Source organism: Mchenga conophoros, linkage group LG17 (assembly GCF_057382185.1).
Source record: "Mchenga conophoros isolate Kocher_MC1m ecotype Shallow Benthic linkage group LG17, M_conophoros_male_GT1.1, whole genome shotgun sequence".
NCBI lineage: Eukaryota > Metazoa > Chordata > Actinopteri > Cichliformes > Cichlidae > Mchenga > Mchenga conophoros.
The window spans coordinates 29,976,595-29,998,992 of NC_140542.1; the positions used below are offsets into that span (position 1 = coordinate 29,976,595).

Below are 22,398 nucleotides of genomic sequence, written 5' to 3' on the forward strand. Positions count from 1 at the left end.
ATCTTTTAATGTGCTTCTCTTCTCGTTTTTAGATTCGTGTAGATGGCTCCTCCCGTGCCCTTCAGTATGAGACTGTGCAGGCTGTGGAGAATGGACCCATCCTCAGAGACATGGCCTTCTCTTCTGACCATCACTACCTCTATGTCATGTCTGAGACCCAGGTCAGACACACAAACAAACACATACATCAAAACTCCTCCCTGCTGACTCAGTATCATAACCACTGGCATTTATCATTTTCTTATGTCACAGGGTAGAATAACCTTTGGTATGGCAATAGAGGATTTCATTACAGCCTGACTAGAGGAGGGAAGAGGATTAGATGGACCATTGGATGTTGTGACCATGTCTTTTTATAGAAACAGGCTGTGAGGGTAGAGCTGGAGTGAATAAATGTGTTGAATTATGGCAAGAGAGAAGAGTGGTCTTAGTCCACTTTAGTGTGTGCTGGTGTGTGTATGTCTGAGCAGGCAGATTCACACATCTCTCTTGGTACCTTTGATGACATGGAATGTGGAGTGAAATAGCAGCACTCTATGTAATGGACACAGACACAGAGTCGGCGAACACCTATCAGAGGCAAAACCTTGCCAAAATAGCACCACGAAAAGTCACGTAAATGGACACCTCCCTGACTGGCTGACTATGTTAGATGTTCACGTTCTCTTTATATTCACCACAAAACACAGGCATGGACTTGTATCGTAATTTACATGTACAAAAGCATGATGACCAAAGCAAGGTCACAATCATAAAACGACAAATTCATTTACAGTCAAAGAAATAAGCACACATTTTGCTTAACTGAAGCTACCAATAGTAGCTTAATTATCAATACAGCATTAAAATAACTGAAAAATCTGTTGACATACTGATGGATACTTACAGATACTGTAGATTCATTTCAAATTCCATTTTAATTATATAGTGCTAAATCAAGAACACCAGTCACCTCATTGCACAATGATTCATATTTGAAGGTAAAGACCCTACAATAATACATTAAAATTGCCAACAATCAGTTGAGCCACAATGAGCAAACACTTGGGATGTGGGATGGAAAAACTCCCTTTTAAAACGAAGGAACTTCTGGGAGAACCAGGCTTAGGGCTCTCACCCCAACTGTTGGGGTGAGAGGAAAGAAACGGGACAATGCAGAAGAGAAATATTATATAGAATAGTAAAAAGCTCCTTATATATCTCAACAAGATCATACTTTTTTTTAAAACTTTGGCCTAACAATGCACCAACAATAAAGGTAATGGGCCACACCTCTTAGTCTTTGAACTCAGCTTTAATTTTAGTCCCATTGCCACAGGTGAATAAAATCACGCACCCAGCAATGCATTCTGCCTTTAAAATCATGAAGAATGGGTCATTTGGGGAGAATTTGTGCTCCTGTAATAGGATCCCACAATTGTAACAAGTCAGTTTTTTGGAAAGTGGATATATTTTTGGACCCACAGCAATTCGAATTGACAGACGACATAACGTTATGGGAGCAGGATTACAGAGTGCTGAGGCGCAGAGTTCCACACCTCATCTGGTGTTAACATCACCACAAAAGTTATGAGCTGGGAGCTTCACATCATGGGTTTCCATGGCCAAGCAGCTCCTGTAAGGGCAATCTGCAGGTGACTCAGTGCTTTTGCCGATGTAGCGCATCAGCACCTCAGAACTGCATCTAATTGCAGCATTTATTTAGTTACATTTAACCGCTGCAACACTTTCCACGAGGCACTGTTAGCAATTAAATCATAAAGGCCAAATCAAGCCACCAGTGAATCGCTGTCTCTGTTTGCTGTTCATTATTAATGCGACTGTTAGAAATAATTTTGCAGGAGCTCTGAAGTACGGATAATGTGCATATCATTCCCTCTCTCACGCTCGCTCTCTCGCCGCTTTATCTCCTGCCACCCACAATCACAGAAGGCCACTGCTGTTTTGTTGGCATCAGTTGTTACCCCTGCACATTGTTTGTAGCTTCCAGAGGATTATAGACCTCTCTGGCACCGTGGAAGTGTCACTATTTACTAATGTAGTGCATTGCAATTTGTTTGTGTGTATGTGTGTGTGTGTGTGTGTGTGTGTGTGTGTGTGTGTGAATGCGTGTGTAAATGTGTGCACATTTTAAGTGGCCAGATTATCGTGATAACCTTTTAAAATATCAGTGAGTTGAAGGTGCCCTTTCAGATGGTGCTCTCATTGCCTCTCCTCGTCAGCCCATCTGTAGAGCGAGCGGGAAAGCAAAGGAACACAAGTGAGCAAAATAAGGACATTTAGGATGTTATTTGTCACGGCATCCAATTACTACTCTTTTGTGCAAATCTGTTAACCAGCAGTGTGAGAATTTGTGTTTTATTTCCCTTTCTCTTAGATTGTAGTCCATGTAATTGGCTTTATAAAAAATAGTACAGATTAACAAATGAATTATTAAAAATATTTGACTTCCATTTTTTTTACCCTCACTAACCCTCGTTAGATTTCTTTATGTCTCGCTTTTATTGCACAACATCGTGTTACAAATTTAGTATTTTTTTAATTTGCATGCCAATTAGCTTATATTGAAAAAAAGAAGCATGGAGTGGAGTATTTTTTGTCCTGTAGTCGTTGTGCGTGTGTGCTTTATGTCTGTGTTTGCGTGTGTGTGTCTGCATAAGGCCTTGGTAATAATTAGTCTATTAGCCCAGTTGCGGCGCTAACCTACACTAACTGTTTGGAAGGAACATTTGGGAATTACCATACATACAAATAGAGAAAGCAGTTAATGAACACCCCACATGGAATATGCAGATAAATACACAGATAAATCCAGTGCACAAACACACATTCTTCTTTAGTCCTGAAGTGTTTATAGAAAAGGATGAGACATACAACTAAGAGTAACTTTGTTTCATTTATTTGCTTTATGTTTGAGCAACACCTTCATAGGTTAGCGCTATTTTAAGTCCATTATTGATGTTCTATTTCAATGTAATACCTTAGTGTGTCCTAAGTAAGCAGTATAAACTAGCTATTTGTAATTCTCAATGTCGATTAGACAGCTAAAATATGCAACTTTGCCATCACTGTCCTGATTTTTCTGTGAATCAGAGCTGTTTCCAAGTGCCTTCAATTAGTGAAGGAGATGAACCTAAATTCTTGCATGTGAAATGTCGAGAACATGTCGCAACAGTATTTTGAAATTATAGTTTTGCACAGCATGTCTTTTTTTTTTCTCAGCAAGTTAGTTCTTGAAGATTTTCCTGCAATGTCTAGTTGAACTGTTTCCTGTCACGCCATTGCTTCAGGCCAAAACAGCTTTTCATAAGTCGTCTACAAACTCAAACAAAGATATAATCTGACATAATACATGTTTGTTTTTATTTATCACACATTTAATCAACAAATAAATTACCCGCATAAGATTTGCCATTAACATACATGACATTACTTTGCTTTTGGCCTTAATGCAGATCTGCTGCTTCAACGTAAAAGAATTGGCGCCTGATTTTTATTCGCAGATTGCCTTAAATTTCTTGGCTGTCAGCCTTAACAGTTAGTGCCAAGTTCAAAGGGCATGTTGTGGTCACCCTAGCACACCGCAGTGCTGGCTACCACGCTATTTGCTGGATCACTGGGGCAGTTTAAAATAACATCCAGCGTACACATACACATTTGCCAATTCCCAGGAGTGTCAAACGCTATTAAAACAGCTCGAGTTGGTCAATAGCAACAGGCCACCTGCTGTTTCTGGGGCCTGGGACACAGATACTCAAAGACGGAGAGTATGATATTTGAAAAGAAGGAGAAATACAAAAAGGGATAGAAGGAGAAGACCAAGGGTGCCCACAACAGGAGGCCAGAACAAAGCTGGTCGATGTAGCTGGACCCATACTGTGCATAGCCTTGAATTACTCCCCTTCTTATTGGCGATGCCCGACCAAGAGGGGGGATACCTCTGGATTCTGGCTGCTGTGTGAACTCGGCACCGAACAGTGAAGGTCAAATACTTATACTGCAGGAGAAGACGCAGAGAAAGAGCATTAAAAATTAATTTAAAGCTCACTTCTTTTGTCAAAAGTAAAGAAGAAGTTAATAAGAATGATTCTTATTGTACTACATTTGGCACACAAAATACAAAGTGTGTTAGTATGGTATTTGGGCATGACATGCTGCAATAATTGGTTGCTCTGTTTTGGGATTGAGTCTCCAGAACTGGCAGGATCAAACCCCAATGTTTAAACCTTTCTCTCATTTGGGTTGTTGGAAGTGGAGAGGATTATCTAGCACATCTTATATAGTTGCTCGGTTTGGTTGAGATGTCATCACTGTAAAGGAGATAACATAAGCGTGTTGTGCGCTTTGCTGAGAAGGTGGTTGGCTGCAGACTCCCATCTCTGCAGGACCTGTACACCTCCAGGACCCTGGGGCGTGCAGCTCGGATCTCAGCTGACCCTTCTCACCCTGGACACAGTCTGTTTGACCTGCTCCCCTCAGGCAGGAGGCTCCGGTCCATTCGCACCAGAACCTCTCGCCATAAGAACAGTTTCTTCCCCTCTGCTGTTGAACACATGAACAATAACCGTATGACTGTTCCCACCACTAACACATGACCCTACGCTGTGTTCACTGCATCATTCCATGTTTGGCACTGATCACCACCTGCACTCATGTATATATCATGTATATATCTATCTATCTACTTAGCACTTTTAATTCTTATTCTTATTTTTATTTTTCATGTCTATTTAAGAGTAATTTATAACAGTATGTTTGCACTGAAGCACCGCAGCAATTTCCTAATGTTGTAAACCCGCTCAACATTTGGCAATAAAACCCTTTCTGATTCTGATAACACACAAGTCACATAATCGTAACATTAAGCGTATCATTATGAGGGACGAGACCTCTCCTAGAAGAAGATACAGTAGAAATGGATTCAAGCAGAGGCTTTGAGGTTTGAGATTCTGCTGGAAGTAAAGTTGACCTGAATAAAGCTGAACTACTTTGTTGCTCATATTTCTCTTTCACACAATTTACAATGAAGACAACTTATACAAAGATGGGAAAAGGCTCTGGAAGCTTCGTCTGTCTATTAATGCTAGAGAGATCCACTCTTTGTTCCCCCAGCAATCATCACTCTGAAATCACACCGGGAATGAAAGAAAGCAAACATGAATAGTTGGGCCTTATAATGATTCTGCAGCCCAGTGTTTTTTTTCTTTATCCTTGACAGAACGTGTGTATTGGTATCTGCTATTTAACTAGCAGAGCCATCTTCAGTGTAAAGGTGAATATTGTCACTCTCATTGCAAAGAAAAAGAAAAACCCAGCCAAGGATGACAGCAGAAAATTAACAGTAGCTATAAAGTCTCTGTGCAGAATTACAGTTTAATTTAAAAGTGCATTTAAAGTAATGATTACTTTTTAAGTGTGTCACGCTGTATTTATAGTCTTTTTGTCTTGCCTAAATCAGTTGGCAATTAACTGTAATCAATTATAAATAAGTTACAATGGGGCAGAACTACTGGAACATCTTGGCAGAGAAGTATAAATCAGCCTTCAGGGTTTGACTATCGTGCTGAGAGTCACACTATACCCTGCTTGTCTGTGTCAAATTATACACTCATTAGAGAAGGAAGCTGGCCAAACACTTAGACAAACACACATTCTCACGCTGTATTGTGTGTTCTCAAAATGATGTCGACATTGTATTTCTTTCGTGTCCTTGCGTGTTTTATTTATTCATTTTGCTGCCTTTTCCTGCCTCTTTGCTCCATCTTGTGACTGTGTGATGTTTGTTAGTCTGGTTTTATTTCAGGGTTACAGAATTTGCCTCTTGTTGCCCCTGATATTTTCTCAAATGAAAGTACATGAGGGCTCAGTCTTTTGTGTTTTCTCTTGTCCCCCCTTCCGTTCCATCTGTATCCCATTTCTAACTGTATCTGACTCCCCATTGTCATTTAAACCAAGCACCATCCCCCAATCTCCCACCGCCCCCATTCCCCCCCCCCCCCCCAATTCCATACTAGTAAAGTAATCTGTCATCCCTGCCTTCCCCTCATTAATTCAGTGATTGGCTGTCCTTTAATTGGATCTTCTTTTCACTCACACATACGCACACATGTGCACACGCGCATGCACAAGTCATCCTATTAGTGGGCTAAATAGGTGTTCTGGTATAAAGGGGACAGTTAGATTATAGAACTGGGTGTCATTATGGATGCTAAGGTTGCAGTTTGAGTGACAAGGGCAGGTCAATCCCACTGTTAATATGAGCTGGTAGCGTAGTCCGTTATTATGTTGCTATTCTGTTAACACTGGTTCATCTGTCAACTACACCTGGGTAGAATGAATGAGGAGGTGTCACTGGATCTCCGGGATCATTTCACCATTAGTGAAAGGGAGTTGAAGTGCACACCACACAGCAACATTTTTAGTAAAAGCTATAAATATATTCGTTGCCCCTCTGAAGTGATGAATTGTGACTAGTTCTGATATAAAAAGCTTATTTTAACGCATACATTCTTTCTTTTCCATATTTAATAAATAAAGGTCATCCAATCAAAGAGAGGGATCTCGTTGCATTAATCTTGCAAGCTTTCCATTAATGGCTTTGGTGAAATGCACAGAATCATAACTTTTAATTATAACAAGAATATGGTACATGTCCACAAACACTACGGCTAAGTCTGTGGCCCTGAAACTGTGATCTTTGTTTGACTCGGGAAAAATTAAATTAAATCAAACGAATGTGTTTTGAATAGGAAAATAAAGAAGGCAAAGCTGAAGCTAAGTCGGATCTTTTTTTAATGACTGAAAAATTGTGGCGTGTGGTGCGGGAATCTTTTTCAGCTTTTGAAGTGGTTCATGCCAGAAAAAATGCTGAGAACCACTGCTCTAAGTAGGGTTTTATGTCAGTTGGAGTAAAAACAACTTGGATCCAATCAGGAGAATGTAATTTCTATTAATATGATTTTAATGGCAAAGCACATTAGTCAGCAGCTGACTGTGCCAAGCCTTGACATGTGTTTGAGGGCATTCGAGAGCTGTTCCAGAGGTTGTTTGCTGTGTCTTTTTCTTTCAATTCATCTTTTAGTGTTCCCATAGCTATACCATTACCCTACAGCAAACACAGCAAATGCATTAACTTATCCTGCCAGCCACTGAGCTGTGAGCCAGTGGTTAGATTGTTTTCTGCCATGTTCCTAAATTGCCCTCGTGCTTGGGTATTTCTTTTCCCCACCTATACTAAAGCTTCTCATTCAGCATATAAACCGTTGCTGGAAAGTACTGTGACTTCCACGCTCATTGTGCTAAATTATTTATGTTCACCGTAGCAAATGTAGATCTGTAAGTGTGAATTATTGAAAATGTGTACCATAGTGGGTGAGATTGTTCAAAGTCAAATGGATTTTTTTTTTTACCCCCATCCCCCCCAAGGGAAATCCGACAAGCCAATTTGTAGAAGTATTGCGCCTTTGCATCTCATCCAAGACGTTTAGTACAAGCGTCCTTTAATTTTTGTCAGCAGGAAACTTTCTACCACATCTCTTGGAATTTGGCTTCTCTCACCTCTCTAGTGTGCAGATGGAAGTTACGAGGGTGTTTAGATGTGCATATTATGTTGTGTCCCAGTTTAGCTACAGGCACATTGTGGTCTAACAAGGCAAGTGAAGAGAGCTGATATGTCGCGATCACTGCTGCCTGACAAGCTTCTGAAAAATGTCAATAAAGTGGGGCAGACAAGGTTGAAGCGAACTCTTCCCTGATACAAAGTCCCATTTTTAATGTTACCCCGTTCTTCTTTCTCCCGTTGTCTCACTTGTTAACTTTTTCCCTGTTGCAGTATGTTTCTCAGTCTGTTTTCACAGTCTTGTTCAACTAATTTCTGCAAGGACATCACTAAATAAAAGAAGACAGAAATTCGATTTTTTTTTTAAAATTGTCATTCAAGTGAGTCACCATCATCTCTGAGCGTCTTGGCTACTGGAAATAGTCCAAACAGTGCACTCCTTCTTCATGATACAGGCCTTATTTTATCCAAGGGCCCAATGACGCATTCTGTGCAGATTTAGACTCTGTGCAAGTACTTTTTTTGTGTTTACTGACCAACATGTATGAGGTGCCGTAAGGGACATTATTACTGAAACGCTCTCACACACACAACTGAAACGCTCTCACACACACTACTGAAATTTTAGCTCTCACACACACAACTGAAATGCTCTCACACACACTACTGAAACGCTCTCACACACACTACTGAAATTTTAGCTCTCACACACACTACTGAAACGCTCTCACACACACTACTGAAACGCTCTCACACACACTACTGAAACGCTCTCACACACACTACTGAAATTTTAGCTCTCACACACACTACTGAAACGCCCTCACACACACTACTGAAACGCTCTCACACACACAACTGAAATTTTAGCTCTCACACACACAACTGAAACGCTCTCACACACACTACTGAAACGCTCTCACACACTACTGAAACGCTCTCACACACACTACTGAAATTTTAGCTCTCACACACACTACTGAAACGCTCTCACACACACTACTGAAATTTTAGCTCTCACACACACTACTGAAATTTTAGCTCTCACACACACTACTGAAATTTTAGCTCTCACACACACTACTGAAATTTTAGCTCTCACACACACTACTGAAACGCTCTCACACACACTACTGAAACGCTCTCACACACACTACTGAAATTTTAGCTCTCACACACACTACTGAAACGCTCTCACACACACTACTGAAACGCTCTCACACACACTACTGAAACGCTCTCACACACACTACTGAAACGCTCTCACACACACTACTGAAACGCTCTCACACACACTACTGAAATTTTAGCTCTCACACACACTACTGAAACGCTCTCACACACACTACTGAAATTTTAGCTCTCACACACACTACTGAAACGCTCTCACACACACTACTGAAACGCTCTCACACACACACTACTGAAATTTTAGCTCTCACGCACACTACTGAAACGCTCTCACACACACAACTGAAACGCTCTCACACACACAACTGAAACGCTCTCACACACACTACTGAAACGCTCTCACACACACCACTGAAACCAGAGGCATTTCTGCTGAACAGGAAGTTGTTTCCTGACAAGGAAACTGATGGAAAAAGTGGTATATTTCAAAACACTACAAGGATTTCTACTCAGCAACCTGCTAGTACAGCAGTCCCCAACCTTTTTTGCGCCACGTAAACAATATAAAAATTAAAAAACGATAAATACCATGAAAACCATAAATAGAAATGTGTTCGAATTTTTGTGGAGGAATAAAACCCATTACATAGAAAGATCTCAGCTTGTGAAGGGATACAATAAAGGTGGTATCAAAACTCCAGAATTGGAATTTATGGTTGGCACCCTTAGAATTAAATGGTTAAAATCTTGTCTGTCACAGCCAGACTCTACTTAGCTCCACATCCCATGATTCTTGTTTAATAAAATAGTATACAGGATTAGAATTTATTCGAAATGTGATTTTGCGGCAAATAAAATCCCCATAAAGATATCAAACTTTATAAAACAGACGTTGCATTTTTGGGAAAATGAGATTTACCCACAACTTCTCCCAATAATTCAACCTTATGGAATAATAGGGTAATAACACTTAATCAAAAATCAATTTTCAAGAGTGACTGGTTTGAACAAAAATATTATATTCATAACAGATTTGTTGGATGATAACGGTGTCATTCTAAGTTACACAGACTTTTCAGAAAAATATTGTCTAAACTGTTCTCAAAGAGAATATAACAAATTTTGTGAACTGGTCCCACTGCCTCTGCTTCATTTGATTAAAATTTTTATGATATACAATAATTTCTCATCAGTGCTCCCAAATTTATTGCTAGGGCAATGTCAGCTGTTTGATAAAAATGCAATAAGAAATTTGTTAGTAGTTTCTTCAAAGACAAAATATTTCATAGTTACAACAGAATGGTTACATGGCATGGCTCTAATTTAGTTATTTCATATACACTGGATAAAGCATACTAAAAATTTATGAAATAGCCTATTCTACCTAAAGTTAAAGAAACACACTTTAAACAAAACTAATACTGTGGCAGAATTTCTAAAAAAAGAGATTTGGCTTTGAGGTGGATCAGTGTTCTTTTTGTACTGATGAAAATGAAACCCTAGAACATCTTTTTTTCCCCTATGCCCTATCAGACAATGTATTTGGTGCAACTTAAAAAATTGGATTTCCCTAAATATTAATGATGTGCCACTGTTTGAATTACATCATAATTTTTTTTATATGGATCATCTAGCATTGGATGTCTCAGACATTATTAACATCATCATACTTTTGAGTAAATATCATATCCATTGTGCTAAATGGAGGAACGCTAAGCCTTCTCTCCCTGGTTTTATTGATGATTTTAAGATATTTTTCTTTGCTAAAAAAAGACAAAAAGCACATATGCCAAAAAAATAACCAGGATAATGCACGTCTCCCGCTATTCTAAATTTTGACTTATGCTGAGGCTAATATATTGTTAAGTAATGCAGCTGTCTCACTAAGGTCCAGAATCGATTTGTTCCACGATTCGATTCAATTCAATTCGATTTGATTATGGGGAATTTTGACAGTCAGAAATATTATAATTCAGATCAGTACATTTACATATTTTTGTATTTAAAAAAAGGAAGCTGACACACGCAAGACTTTATCAAAGGTGTGAGCATCACAGCAGATGCCTTTGTGTCAAAGTAGCTGAAGATAAAACACATAAAAACATGAAGGTGGTTTTCCTGACCTGGGATTTTATAATATTCTGCAGTACATCAAAAACGAAAGAAAACCATTAATCAACATATGAACGTTACCTCTGACGTTACAGCGGTTTTATTAGAGACACGGCTAACGTTTTGCATTTTGCATAATTTAAAAAAGTTTAAATTTATTCAGTATTGAACGGCAGAAATTAGGTTTTCTTTTCGGAAGTATGTAAAATGAAAAAAAAAACAAAACAGCGGGACAGCGCTGTAAACAACAGTAGACTTGTGCATAACAAGCAAGCGAATAATACAGAAAACAGATTTTTAGATGGGAAACTGTTCTTGAAGTACAGAGAGAGAGAAAGAGAGAGAGAGGGCTGTGCATGACGTGCGATTTTATCGTGGTGGAAGCAAAACAGTGAGGGAATTCATGACGATGTTTATGTGAAGCGCAGTTTGGATCTTCTTTTGCTGCTGGTTCAGTCAATATTGTTTGGAGAGAGATCAAACTAACAGCTTTAGAATCGGCGCAAAAACGGCGTGAAAACAAAGCGCGGACCTGCCGACAGATCAGAGTCAGCGAGCTGTCGGCTTTCAGCCCCGACCGTGTCCGTGCTGTCGGGTGAGAAAGGCGACATCTCACTGATTCTGATCCGCGGGTCCGCGCTGTGTGTTTACGTCTTTGTGCAGAAGCCGTGTACCTGCTCTCATTTACTGTCTTAGCTGTTTGGTGGTTGTTGAAATTTTGTGAGGTTTCACCAGAGATTCTGGCATTTCGGGTAAAATAAATTTATATTAAAAAATCGATTCAGGATTTTAATGAATCGATTTCACGTTATCCAAGCCAGAATCGATTTTAATCAATAAATCGATTATAAAAACCCACCCCTAACTAACAGGTTGCTGAGTAGACATCTGTGTAGTGGTTTGTTTGAAATCTAACACTTTTTCCTTCAGTTTCCTTGTCAAGAATTAACTTCCTGTTTAACTGAAATGCCTTCCTGTTCAACTGAAATGCCTTCCTGTTTAACTGAAATGCCTTCCTGTTCAACTGAAATGCCTTCCTGTTTAACTGAAATGCCTTCCTGTTTAACTGAAACACCTTCCTGTTCAACTGAAATGACTTGGTTTTTCAGTAGTGTGTGTGAGAGCGTTTCAGTAGTGTGTGTGAGAGCTAAAATTTCAGTAGTGTGTGTGAGAGCGTTTCAGTTGTGTGTGTGAGAGCGTTTCAGTAGTGTGTGTGAGAGCTAAAATTTCAGTAGTGTGTGAGAGCTAAAATTTCAGTAGTGTGTGTGAGAGCGTTTCAGTTGTGTGTGTGAGAGCGTTTCAGTTGTGTGTGTGTGAGAGCGTTTCAGTTGTGTGTGTGAGAGCGTTTCAGTTGTGTGTGTGAGAGCGTTTCAGTTGTGTGTGTGTGAGAGCGTTTCAGTTGTGTGTGTGAGAGCGTTTCAGTTGTGTGTGTGAGCTAAAATTTCAGTAGTGTGTGTGTGAGCTAAAATTTCAGTAGTGTGTGTGAGAGCTAAAATTTCAGTAGTGTGTGTGAGAGCGTTTCAGTAGTGTGTGTGAGAGCGTTTCAGTAGTGTGTGTGAGAGCGTTTCAGTTGTGTGTGTGAGAGCTAAAATTTCAGTAGTGTGTGTGAGAGCGTTTCAGTAGTGTGTGTGAGAGCTAAAATTTCAGTAGTGTGTGTGAGAGCGTTTCAGTAGTGTGTGTGAGAGCTAAAATTTCAGTAGTGTGTGTGAGAGCTAAAATTTCAGTAGTGTGTGTGAGAGCTAAAATTTCAGTAGTGTGTGTGAGAGCGTTTCAGTAGTGTGTGTGAGAGCTAAAATTTCAGTAGTGTGTGAGAGCGTTTCAGTAGTGTGTGAGAGCTAAAATTTCAGTAGTGTGTGTGAGAGCGTTTCAGTAGTGTGTGTGAGAGCTAAAATTTCAGTAGTGTGTGTGAGAGCGTTTCAGTTGTGTGTGTGAGAGCTAAAATTTCAGTAGTGTGTGTGAGAGCGTTTCAGTTGTGTGTGTGAGAGCTAAAATTTCAGTAGTGTGTGTGAGAGCGTTTCAGTAGTGTGTGTGAGAGCTAAAATTTCAGTAGTGTGTGTGAGAGCGTTTCAGTTGTGTGTGTGAGAGCGTTTCAGTTGTGTGTGTGAGAGCGTTTCAGTAGTGTGTGTGAGAGCTAAAATTTCAGTAGTGTGTGTGAGAGCGTTTCAGTTGTGTGTGTGAGAGCGTTTCAGTAGTGTGTGTGAGAGCTAAAGTTTCAGTAGTGTGTGTGAGAGCGTTTCAGTAATAATGTCCCTTACGGCACCTCATAAACATGTCTTGGTTCTTGCAGTAACTATGTACAGTAATAGGACAACATTAGCATCCATCTTTTTTCGCCTTATCCAATTTGGGCTTGTGGGGGTGTTGAAGCTGTCATAAGGCGAGAGGCAGGGTACACTCTGGACAGTTTGCCAATCTGGTGCATGGCTAATAGAGAGACAGACAAGCATTCATGCTCACTGTAAATTTAGAATTGCTAATTAACTTAACATGCATATTTTTGGCCTGTGGGAGGAAGCAGAATACCTGGAGAGAACCCAAGTAGACACAAGGAGAAAGGCCCTAGCCTTGATACGAACCCGGGACCTTCCTCGGATGAGGTGGCTGATATGATTTTGCTTTTTGCCCTTAAACCTTGGTTCCAAATTTAAGTAAGCATAAACTAAACTGTTTCAAGCTTGTTCACCTGCTTTTTTCCTCTCTTTGAACGGAGGGCTCACTGTCTTTGGAGTGATAGGATAAATAAAAATGATTGATTGTAACAGAGTCATTTGTCTTAAGCTGACAATCCTGACAGTGCAATAGATGGCTTTGTCATTTAACCTCTGGAACGTCAAATGAAACCAATATTGAACCTGCAGCCACTGGCCCGCTCTGTTAGCTGAGTTTGTGATATAATACCATTGTTTGGTGGCTGATGGATTGAGTGGGACGTCGGCTGTGATGAGGCAGTGGATCGTTGACGTGTCCCTCACTTCATTTGACTTTAACTTCATTTGACTTTAACGCACCTTCATCCAGCTGGAGGTGCGATACAGAAAGACAAAAAAAGGAAGTCACACTGAAGCAAATGAAGCATCAACTCACATTCTGCGTTAGAAGAGAAGAACATTCAGGATTTATAAGGCGAAGTAAACAAGAAACAAAATGCTGCTTGACCACTTGGAATAAATGATCAGTAGCTTTACCCTGGGTGGGTGTGGGTGTATTTGAGGGGAGTTGAAAAAGCTTGAGTTGTAAACTTTAAAACAATACAGATGGTGGCATGCACACTAGCACTGCTTTGCTTTCTTCTGCTGTAAGAAGCAATACATCGTTCTCAAATGCACTGCATTGTGTTGGTTTGAAAATAACCAAAAAGCACCACATTACTTACATTTAGCACATTATTTCTTGTTAATTTCACTTCCCAGCCAAAAGGATTGCCAACACTGTGCTGAACTAATGAACAAACTCACACCAGGGAAGGAGAAAAAGACGAAGCTAGCCGGGAGGAAGAAGAGAAAAGATAAGAGAAGTTCAGTGTGCCCTACAGGCTGTGAAGCAGGATTGGGCTATCACTTTAATTTCCCTCTCTCTGTTCATTTGGAGTGGTTTAGTTTAGCTGCAGGTGGAATCCCTGTTTAATTACAAGTGGAGTGGGCAGGAAAAGAGTGGGATAAAGAGAGGAATAGAGATTAGGCTGAAGAATTAGTTGATAATAAAAGTCTCTGCCGATTTAATAAATGATCACTTTCCCCATTGCAAGTTGACTTGGATGCCCCTGGCATTGTGTAAGAAGAAGGGGAGTCAGAGTAAAAGAGGGAGCAAAGAAAAACAAAGACAGTCTTTCCTTAGTGGAATGATTAAGGTTTTAAAGTAAAAATTTGAAGATGCAAAGGCCCCCACCCTGACACCCCAATTCCCTTGATACCCATCTTACACATATAAACTGTATATATAATTTGATGCCATTGTGCCGCCACAGTAAATGATCAAGTGCGTCTTCATCTTCCTCCCCACACATTAGGGTATCAAGTACTTCTGTGATCTCTGCCTTTTTTAAAAAGCACGATTATGTTCAGCAGCCTCCATCTCTCCCTATTGTGAAAGGAGGGAGAGTGCAGGGTGTAATGGCTGTCATTTACTCACCTGAAACACGGAGGGAATTATAAATGCCATGCACCCCATCCTTTGTATTTATCCCTGCTGATATGATAGCACGGTCATAGTGGAGAGACTGCGAGCCGTAATGGTCGTCTCACTGGCAAAGCCCACGAAGAAGATAGCATGAAATGAATGTGATATCGAGATGAGAGGGACAAGGGGTGCATTGGGTCGTTTAGCCACCAAATCCCTCAATTTTTTGATAAAAGAGGAGACAAAAGTATTGCTCGCTAAAGTGTGTGTGTGTGTCCGATAGAGGAGCGAAGCTCTGGAGAGATGATGAATGTATGATCTTACACACCTCAGAGCATCTGAGTGACAGAGACAGACAGATAGAAACAGAGGGAGAATGAATGATATCAGGATGTGTGCTCTGGAACAGAGGAGCCACATCGGCACCCATCATTTTTGCCATGCTCTGAATGGTGGTGTGTGTTTGCCTTTGTTTGTGTGTATGTTTTATCTGTTCAATAAAACCATCTCCCCAGATGCAGGCATCTGAGGCGTTGATAGGCATCAGGAGGTTCATTCCATTATAATCGAAGTTTAATTCCATGTGAGGTTTTTTTTGTGTAGGTGTATAGTTGTGGGCGATGTGTGTATCAGCATATCTGCCACTGATGAAGTGTTAAATTGTAAAGATACAGTGGCATCTTTTGCTACAGTTCTGTCTGGGTGCTTAGTTTCTATGGCAGATCACAAGGTGACAAACCACTTGATGGCGTGTCACGGCCACGTAGATGACATAAATACGCACATGCACCGGCAAAGAGAAATCGTGCTTTCATATACTCTTACGATAAGGCTTTTTGGAGCTGAAATCCCACTATAGGCTATCACAATGGCCTTTCTCTTTAGTGACTTAGAGCTTATTTTAGCTGGCAGTGGGGCGAGGCAGTGCTGGATTGCAGGAGGAGGTGCAGGCCCGGTGGAGAGTGACAGGAAAGCAGGAAATCTATCTCGCAAGATGCACCGTGCAATGACGATCAGTGTTGAGTTTGATCATGTGCACACACCATTTCTCCACTATCTCCCCGATTCCATCTCAAACTCATTCTCTTTATCTACCTAATGCAAATACGCCTCTACACAGTAGGGAGGGCAAAAAATACTAGCTATTTTTTTCCCCCAGAGCAGACACAAGCTTAGCACACAGAAGTGCTTTGTCTCTAATCTGTAATAGCAAGCTGGATTCCTCTTGACTTTGACAAGGAAATACGCCTCCTCTGAATTTATTCAGCTGTGTGTGAATCTGTTTTAGAATGTGTGTGTATGTGTGTGTGTGTGTGTGTGTGTTTGCAAGCGAGTACGCTATTTATAGTACTTGCAAAGATGCATAAATGTCGCGAGAAAGAGAAGGAACAATGCACTAGTATGTTTTTTTTAGAGTTTCTCCGTCATGTGTCACTGCATGACTCCAGTAGTACTGTATGTGGATGTCTGTGGTTCTTGTGCATCAGTGTGCATATGTCTTGAAATATGACTTCCACCATCAGCGTGAGCAAAACTGACTTGACTTGTGTAGGGTTTTTTTTTTATTATTATTATTTGAGAGAGGCTGTCAGGCAGAGATGTGCTGTGTGATAGTCCAACAGAGAGAACCGCCGTCAGTGGCAGGCTGTGCTTTAGAGATACCACTAGGCACAGGCATTTCTGATCTCTTGTTACATTCTGTCATGCCCTACATTGCATGGTTTAATTATGGTCCTTTTCATACCCTCAAATATGGAATTTAGTCAGTAAAATGTGCTGCAACGACATGTATAATTACATCTCATATATCCAGAGGTACACAGAGAGAGAGCAGTATGCAAAACAGTTTGATCCTCAGTTCATATTGTAGGTGGTTGATTTAAGACCTAAATTACATCAGTACTCACCATGACTGCATTAGTATTTGCGAACAGGGCATTAAATCCATGTTTTCTTTAGCAAGTTGCGCTTGAGCTGACCTCTTACTCAAACTTCTCTATCTATATTTTTGTAATTCTTTTTGCTATAAATGTAATGTCTCTCAGGTATCCAGGATAATGGGTTTGAGTATTCAGCAAAGGTATAATAAGTCTATTGAGTATTTTGATGTAAGACTTACTTTTGTCCTCTCCATGATACATCTTCAGTGAATCACTCAAAGAATCCTTAATAAATATGCACTGGAGAATCCTGTAATGGTAAAGGTGTCCTGGCCCTGCCCCTGAAGAGCCAATTAAAAGCTGAACAGGGCACCATATGAGTCAGTCGTGTTGCACATGACACATGCAGCCCATAGATTCAATTGTGTGATGGCAGCCATACCTGTACTTGTTAAAAATAGCAAACATGTAGGATAGAATATTATTTTTCTTGTCTAATCATATTCATAGCATGAATTAGCATGACATTTGTGGTTTAGTTTGAGGAGTCGGTTAATGAATATAACAGATATGACAGCATGCATTTTTATATCTCATTGGACATTGCATCTGTTTTAACTGTCTCCCTTTTCATTTAAATAGTACAATAATTGCTTGGGGGTGTTACCAAAGTGACTGCCAAATTTTGAGACTTTCTTGAAACTAGGTCCAGTGGTTTAAATCATACCACGGATGTATACTATCGCTGGGTGACACACAATGATAGTGTAGCCTTCTAGTTCCTTTATGTTAAGTGGGTTTTAAAATAAAAGAAACAATTTTTTAAAGTTTCATGTGAGAAAAAGTTGAAGAAACTCAACTTGGATGTTAAAAGCAAAAACAAACTATTTGTACCTTTCTTCTAACAATTTTTTTCCACTGTTTTTTAGTAATTCCAGAAGTATGCAGGCACACGTGCACCCTTTTTACCCACATCGGTCCAACACCGACGATGTTGTCTCTCTTTCTTGGCTGTCATCACAGAGCAGCCTGAGTGACAGCGGTCATCTACCAATGACGGCTCATTTATCAAAAGTGCCAGCAACACCTATTATTGCACCATGCAGTTACCATGGAGACAAGAGGAGGGGGACAGCCCGAGATCTACCTCAGCTTTGCCCCTTGTGCTCGGTCACTCATGGCCCATGCCAATCAGTGCCAGTCAATGCCACTTTGAATTGGCAAGGCTATACATCATAATGGATGGACGGCTGTCCCAAGTGGCCAAGTTTCCCATATGGAACGAGGTCGATTGGAGCAACGGGGGAGCTGTCGAAAAATAACATTTTAATAGAAATCGGTCATGAAACTAAAAGAATTTATGTGTCTATACAGTATAGTGGGTAAAACTAGTGCTTTAGATGGATTTGTTTTTCGGGCTGTTGCGTAAATCAAGATAAAAGGAAGGCTTTAATTGAATCTTCCACATCTTCATGATGTAATTGTGTTTAATAGAGACAATTTACAACTAGCATAATTGTTTTAATGATCATTTTGTGTTGATCTGAGTCATCCTAGATGGAAACAATAACTCTGTAACAATATATTATATATTATGTTTTCAGTAAAAGGCGTTACTATCACCGTCACCTCTGCACCTACACTTACCTCGACCATACAGCAGACAGATACTGCTAATTGCAACAGCAGTATTGCTGATCTGAAGAAGCTGTCTATGACACCATTATCCAAAGATTCCTGCTCACTGCACTTTCTTATTTGATGTCTTGAAAATGTATCATTATGTCTCTCTGCCAAAACCTGAACACAATGTTTCTGTTTTGTTTCAGAATATTATATATCACTTTCACTAGTTTCAGGCCCTCTCTGTGTCTTGTGGTAATGTTCTCCTTTTGGTATTTCTGCTCATCCTCGCATTATTCATGCAGCCACACAGCTTTCTGCTGTATGTTAATGATATTTGTATCTCATTGCAGCTGTCGAGGATCCCAGTGGAGGCGTGTGGTCAGTACACAACCTGCAGCGAATGTCTTGGATCCGGAGATCCCCACTGTGGCTGGTGTGTTCTGCACAACATGTAAGTCCTGTTAGAACTCTCTCAGACCTAAACACACATGCAGTTCTCTCTTTCCTGCTTACCCCTGATGCATACAAATACTGTATTTGCTCAGTTGCTTCTCTTTCATTTGTTATGCCTCCAACATACCAGACATTTTGAGGGTGTTTTGGGTTGTTAGACTCCCCTACCTCTATGTGGCGCTTTTCCATCCTTTGCAGTCTTTTAGCTTTTAGGGACACCTGAAGCCAGCGCAGGCCAAGTCTCAGATTGCTTTCCTGGGGAATCAGCTTTTTGCCAACAACCCCCCACCCCACCCTTTAGATCCATTACCAAACCTAACCACTGGCATTGTTTACTACCCCTGAAACTAGAACCTGGTGAGAGCATAGATACTGGTGGGCACTGCCAGTGGGCACCAAGCCCAGTTGACGCTAAGCAAGTGATAGCTTCTTTTATTGTAGAAAACTGTTGAATGACATCTCCAAGATTAGTTCATTAAAAACAAATGATTTACTTTTTCTTGCACCCTGTTCCCCTTCGTCTTCTCTTTTCTTATTGCTCCTGCTTTTAAGACCGTCTCCCTCATTGTTTCCTTGAAATGCACAATCATGCACACATAGATAAGCACAAATTCGCAAACACCCCAGCTGCTGTCAAACCCTTGTCCCTCAAGATGGGAGGGAGATAGTGCTTGCTGTGGGCAGGGAGATTTCCCACTCCACTGTAAATTGAAAATTGGTTTCTTGTGTTGGTTCTAGCCCTGGGGTAGAGTGTGTGTAAATGTGCGTAGGTGTGTGTATCAGTGAGACTGAGTACATTTAGCACCTTCATCCCTGCTGGCACTGAGAGGACACAGTGAGGGCAGGGTAGCAGGGTGAGTGTGAGAGGAACATACTGAAAGCTGCAGAGAAGTGAAGATGGACAGATGAAGGGAATAACAGATGAATGGCAAGGTCATAAAGAGAGAGCTAAGGGAACAGAATAGTAAAGAATAGATACTGGCAAATTCTAAGAAACACTCAAGGTATCAAGGATATCATGACATATTCAATGATCAGGGAGAGAGTGTGTCTGAAAGGCGGGCGAAAAAAGTATCTGTTTGTGCAACAGAACATAAGAAATAAAAATAGAGGATGCACATAGGATGCAGCCTGTGAACACTCATTTGAGCGCCACATATTAGAAGTTATAAGCAAGGTCACACACATATAGTAATTCCAACCATACATTTAATTTCTATCACGATCACCAATTCACTATGTGTGGTAATATGTACTGTTTAAGTATGGATTTATGTGTGCTTACAAACTCATTAAGACTTTTCGTATCCTAACAGTCAGAGGAAATGGGTGGTTACAGATTGGTCTGTCACACTTAGCCCTTTCAGCTCACCTCTGTCTTAACACACACATATAAGCCACGAATGCTCACACACAAGCCCTTGTTGCTTGAGAGTTAGTGTCAAGTCACCGAAAACAAGAATAGAACCCAAAGAGAGCGAGAAAATAACCAAAGTGCCTCTTGAGTCGATCTCAGGTGTCTAGACGTTTGACCATCACAAGGGCAGGAAAAAGAGATTACAGGTGTGCTGTGTGCATGCGAGTTTGTGTTTGGTGTGTGAGCCTGTGCGGACCTATCAGCACTCACACATTCTGTCATTCAGACAGCCCGGTAGCACACAGCCACAAAATGTAAAATGCACAACCCATTGGGACTGATCGACCACAGGTTCACCTTTCTCAAAGTCCATCCCCCTTACCCAGCATGTGAATTCTTAACTTGGTCCTGGTGTAATTGAAACCCCCCCGAGTTCCACCTCGACCACAGGGTAGACAGGACTTTATACTCCTGCCACAACCACTGCTGTTGTTTTATTAGCCCGTTAATTTATTTATTGTATAGCTCCCTAATTTACCAAATTTAGGCCTCAGCACCAAGGATAACTTCATATTCTTTACATTATTGCTGTGTTTTTTTCCTAATCATTGAATTTTTTCTTGATTATGTTTGAGAAAATTGCAAAACAAAGTTTAATAACAGACTTGTAAACTTCATGTTAAAACAATGGAGGATGGATGTAGCTGTTGAGTATATTTACTAATTCACCACAGACAACTAATTACTGACTGCTGTGCATGGATTGTGCCGTCGCTCATGCAAATATGCGTGTGTAGATACAAATGCATTACACACCATAATACTCTGTAGTCCACATAAACATGTTACTTTTAATGGTCTCTAGAGGATAATTGGAAAATAATTATGTGTCTGGAAACATAAAAATCCACTGAGATGACATGGGCTTAAAAATTATGCTTTGAAGGTCCTGAAGCATGTATGCAGTCTGTTAATATTTGTGTATGTATGTTTCCACTCCTTCCTACCCACTTTATTTAATGTAAGGTCAGTAGTAGTGCAAAGCCATTAACAGGCTTGATTCACAGCTTGATAGATAACATCCCAGCAGACCTCCAAAAAGAAAAAGTGTTTACACAGACACATGGCCAATCTTCACATTTAGCTGTAGTTCTCAGTAAAATGTAATACTTTCTCGAGAGTATTTTTAAAATGTCCTTTTTTCCAGTTTTCTATATTTTGAATAGTTGTTTTGTATGGCCGCTTTTCAATTATCCAAAACAAAAAAGGAAGCTTTACAAGTTAAACAGGCTGAAGGATAAAGAAAGTGGGAGAACTAGGGTTTATTTTGCAAGGTAGCATGACTGTTAGCCTGTCCTTGTTGTGTAGGTCTGGTACACTCATACACAAAAATGCACACATGGTTGATCCAAAGCACTTTTCTTCAGGCATCTCAGCAATTGAAAGCTGAACTGTTTGATATTCGGAAGACAGAAATGTTTAACGTTTTTCTTTTCGTCTTCACCCACCTCCGCTTTGTCTTGGCTGAACCATATTTCTGTTGTAACACAAAAAAGGAACAATTATTGATGGATAGCTGCATGCAAGAGTCGATCAGTGGATTCTGAACATAAAGTACTGTTGCTCAAAGAAGTAGTTTAGTCGAAAAGGACTGATACGTTGTTTACTAAGTATACAACAGCTCAAAACTGAACAGTAAAGCTTGCACATTTTCAAACACATTTTCTAATTGTGAAAGCTGTTAAATAAAACCAAAACAAGCCTGTATAGCTTGCAACCTTCGCCTATCTGCTTGTATGCGGCACATTTACTAAAGTAATGATTTAACGACAAGCACAAAATCCTCCATTTCCCTCTGTGACTGGTCACAAGTCCTGCTCAATCATAGAAGTGATTAACCTAGCATTATGACATGAAGTGAAAACCAGTAAGCTCCGTAAGTGAATGACAACAGTTTAATGATGTAAAGCCTCAGGAAAAGTCTGCAGGGAAAAACATAAATATAGGAATATAGAGCTTGTGTGTTTGTCTGCCTTCACACTCAATGCATCGCTATCCTGTGAAATGCTTTTTCCTGGTCTGGCCAAGCCTGAAGATATTTTTACAAAGGATGAAAGCAGGCACCTGGCCTAGTACACTGACAACAGACCAGAGACTTGAACACA

At 40.3% G+C, this 22,398-nt stretch overlaps 1 protein-coding gene across 4 annotated transcripts in view; it reads left to right on the forward strand.

The window, feature by feature from the left end:
• The window catches only part of plxna4 (plexin A4), a 253,832-nt gene that overhangs the window by 137,830 nt on the left and 93,604 nt on the right, over positions 1–22,398 (forward strand). For all 4 annotated transcript variants that reach the window (XM_085252416.1, XM_085252415.1, XM_085252417.1 and 1 more), the window contains exons 4-5: positions 33–161; positions 18,774–18,874. In XM_085252416.1, coding sequence (XP_085108542.1) covers positions 33–161; positions 18,774–18,874 — 230 coding nt within the window. The remainder of the gene's footprint in view (positions 1–32; positions 162–18,773; positions 18,875–22,398) is intronic.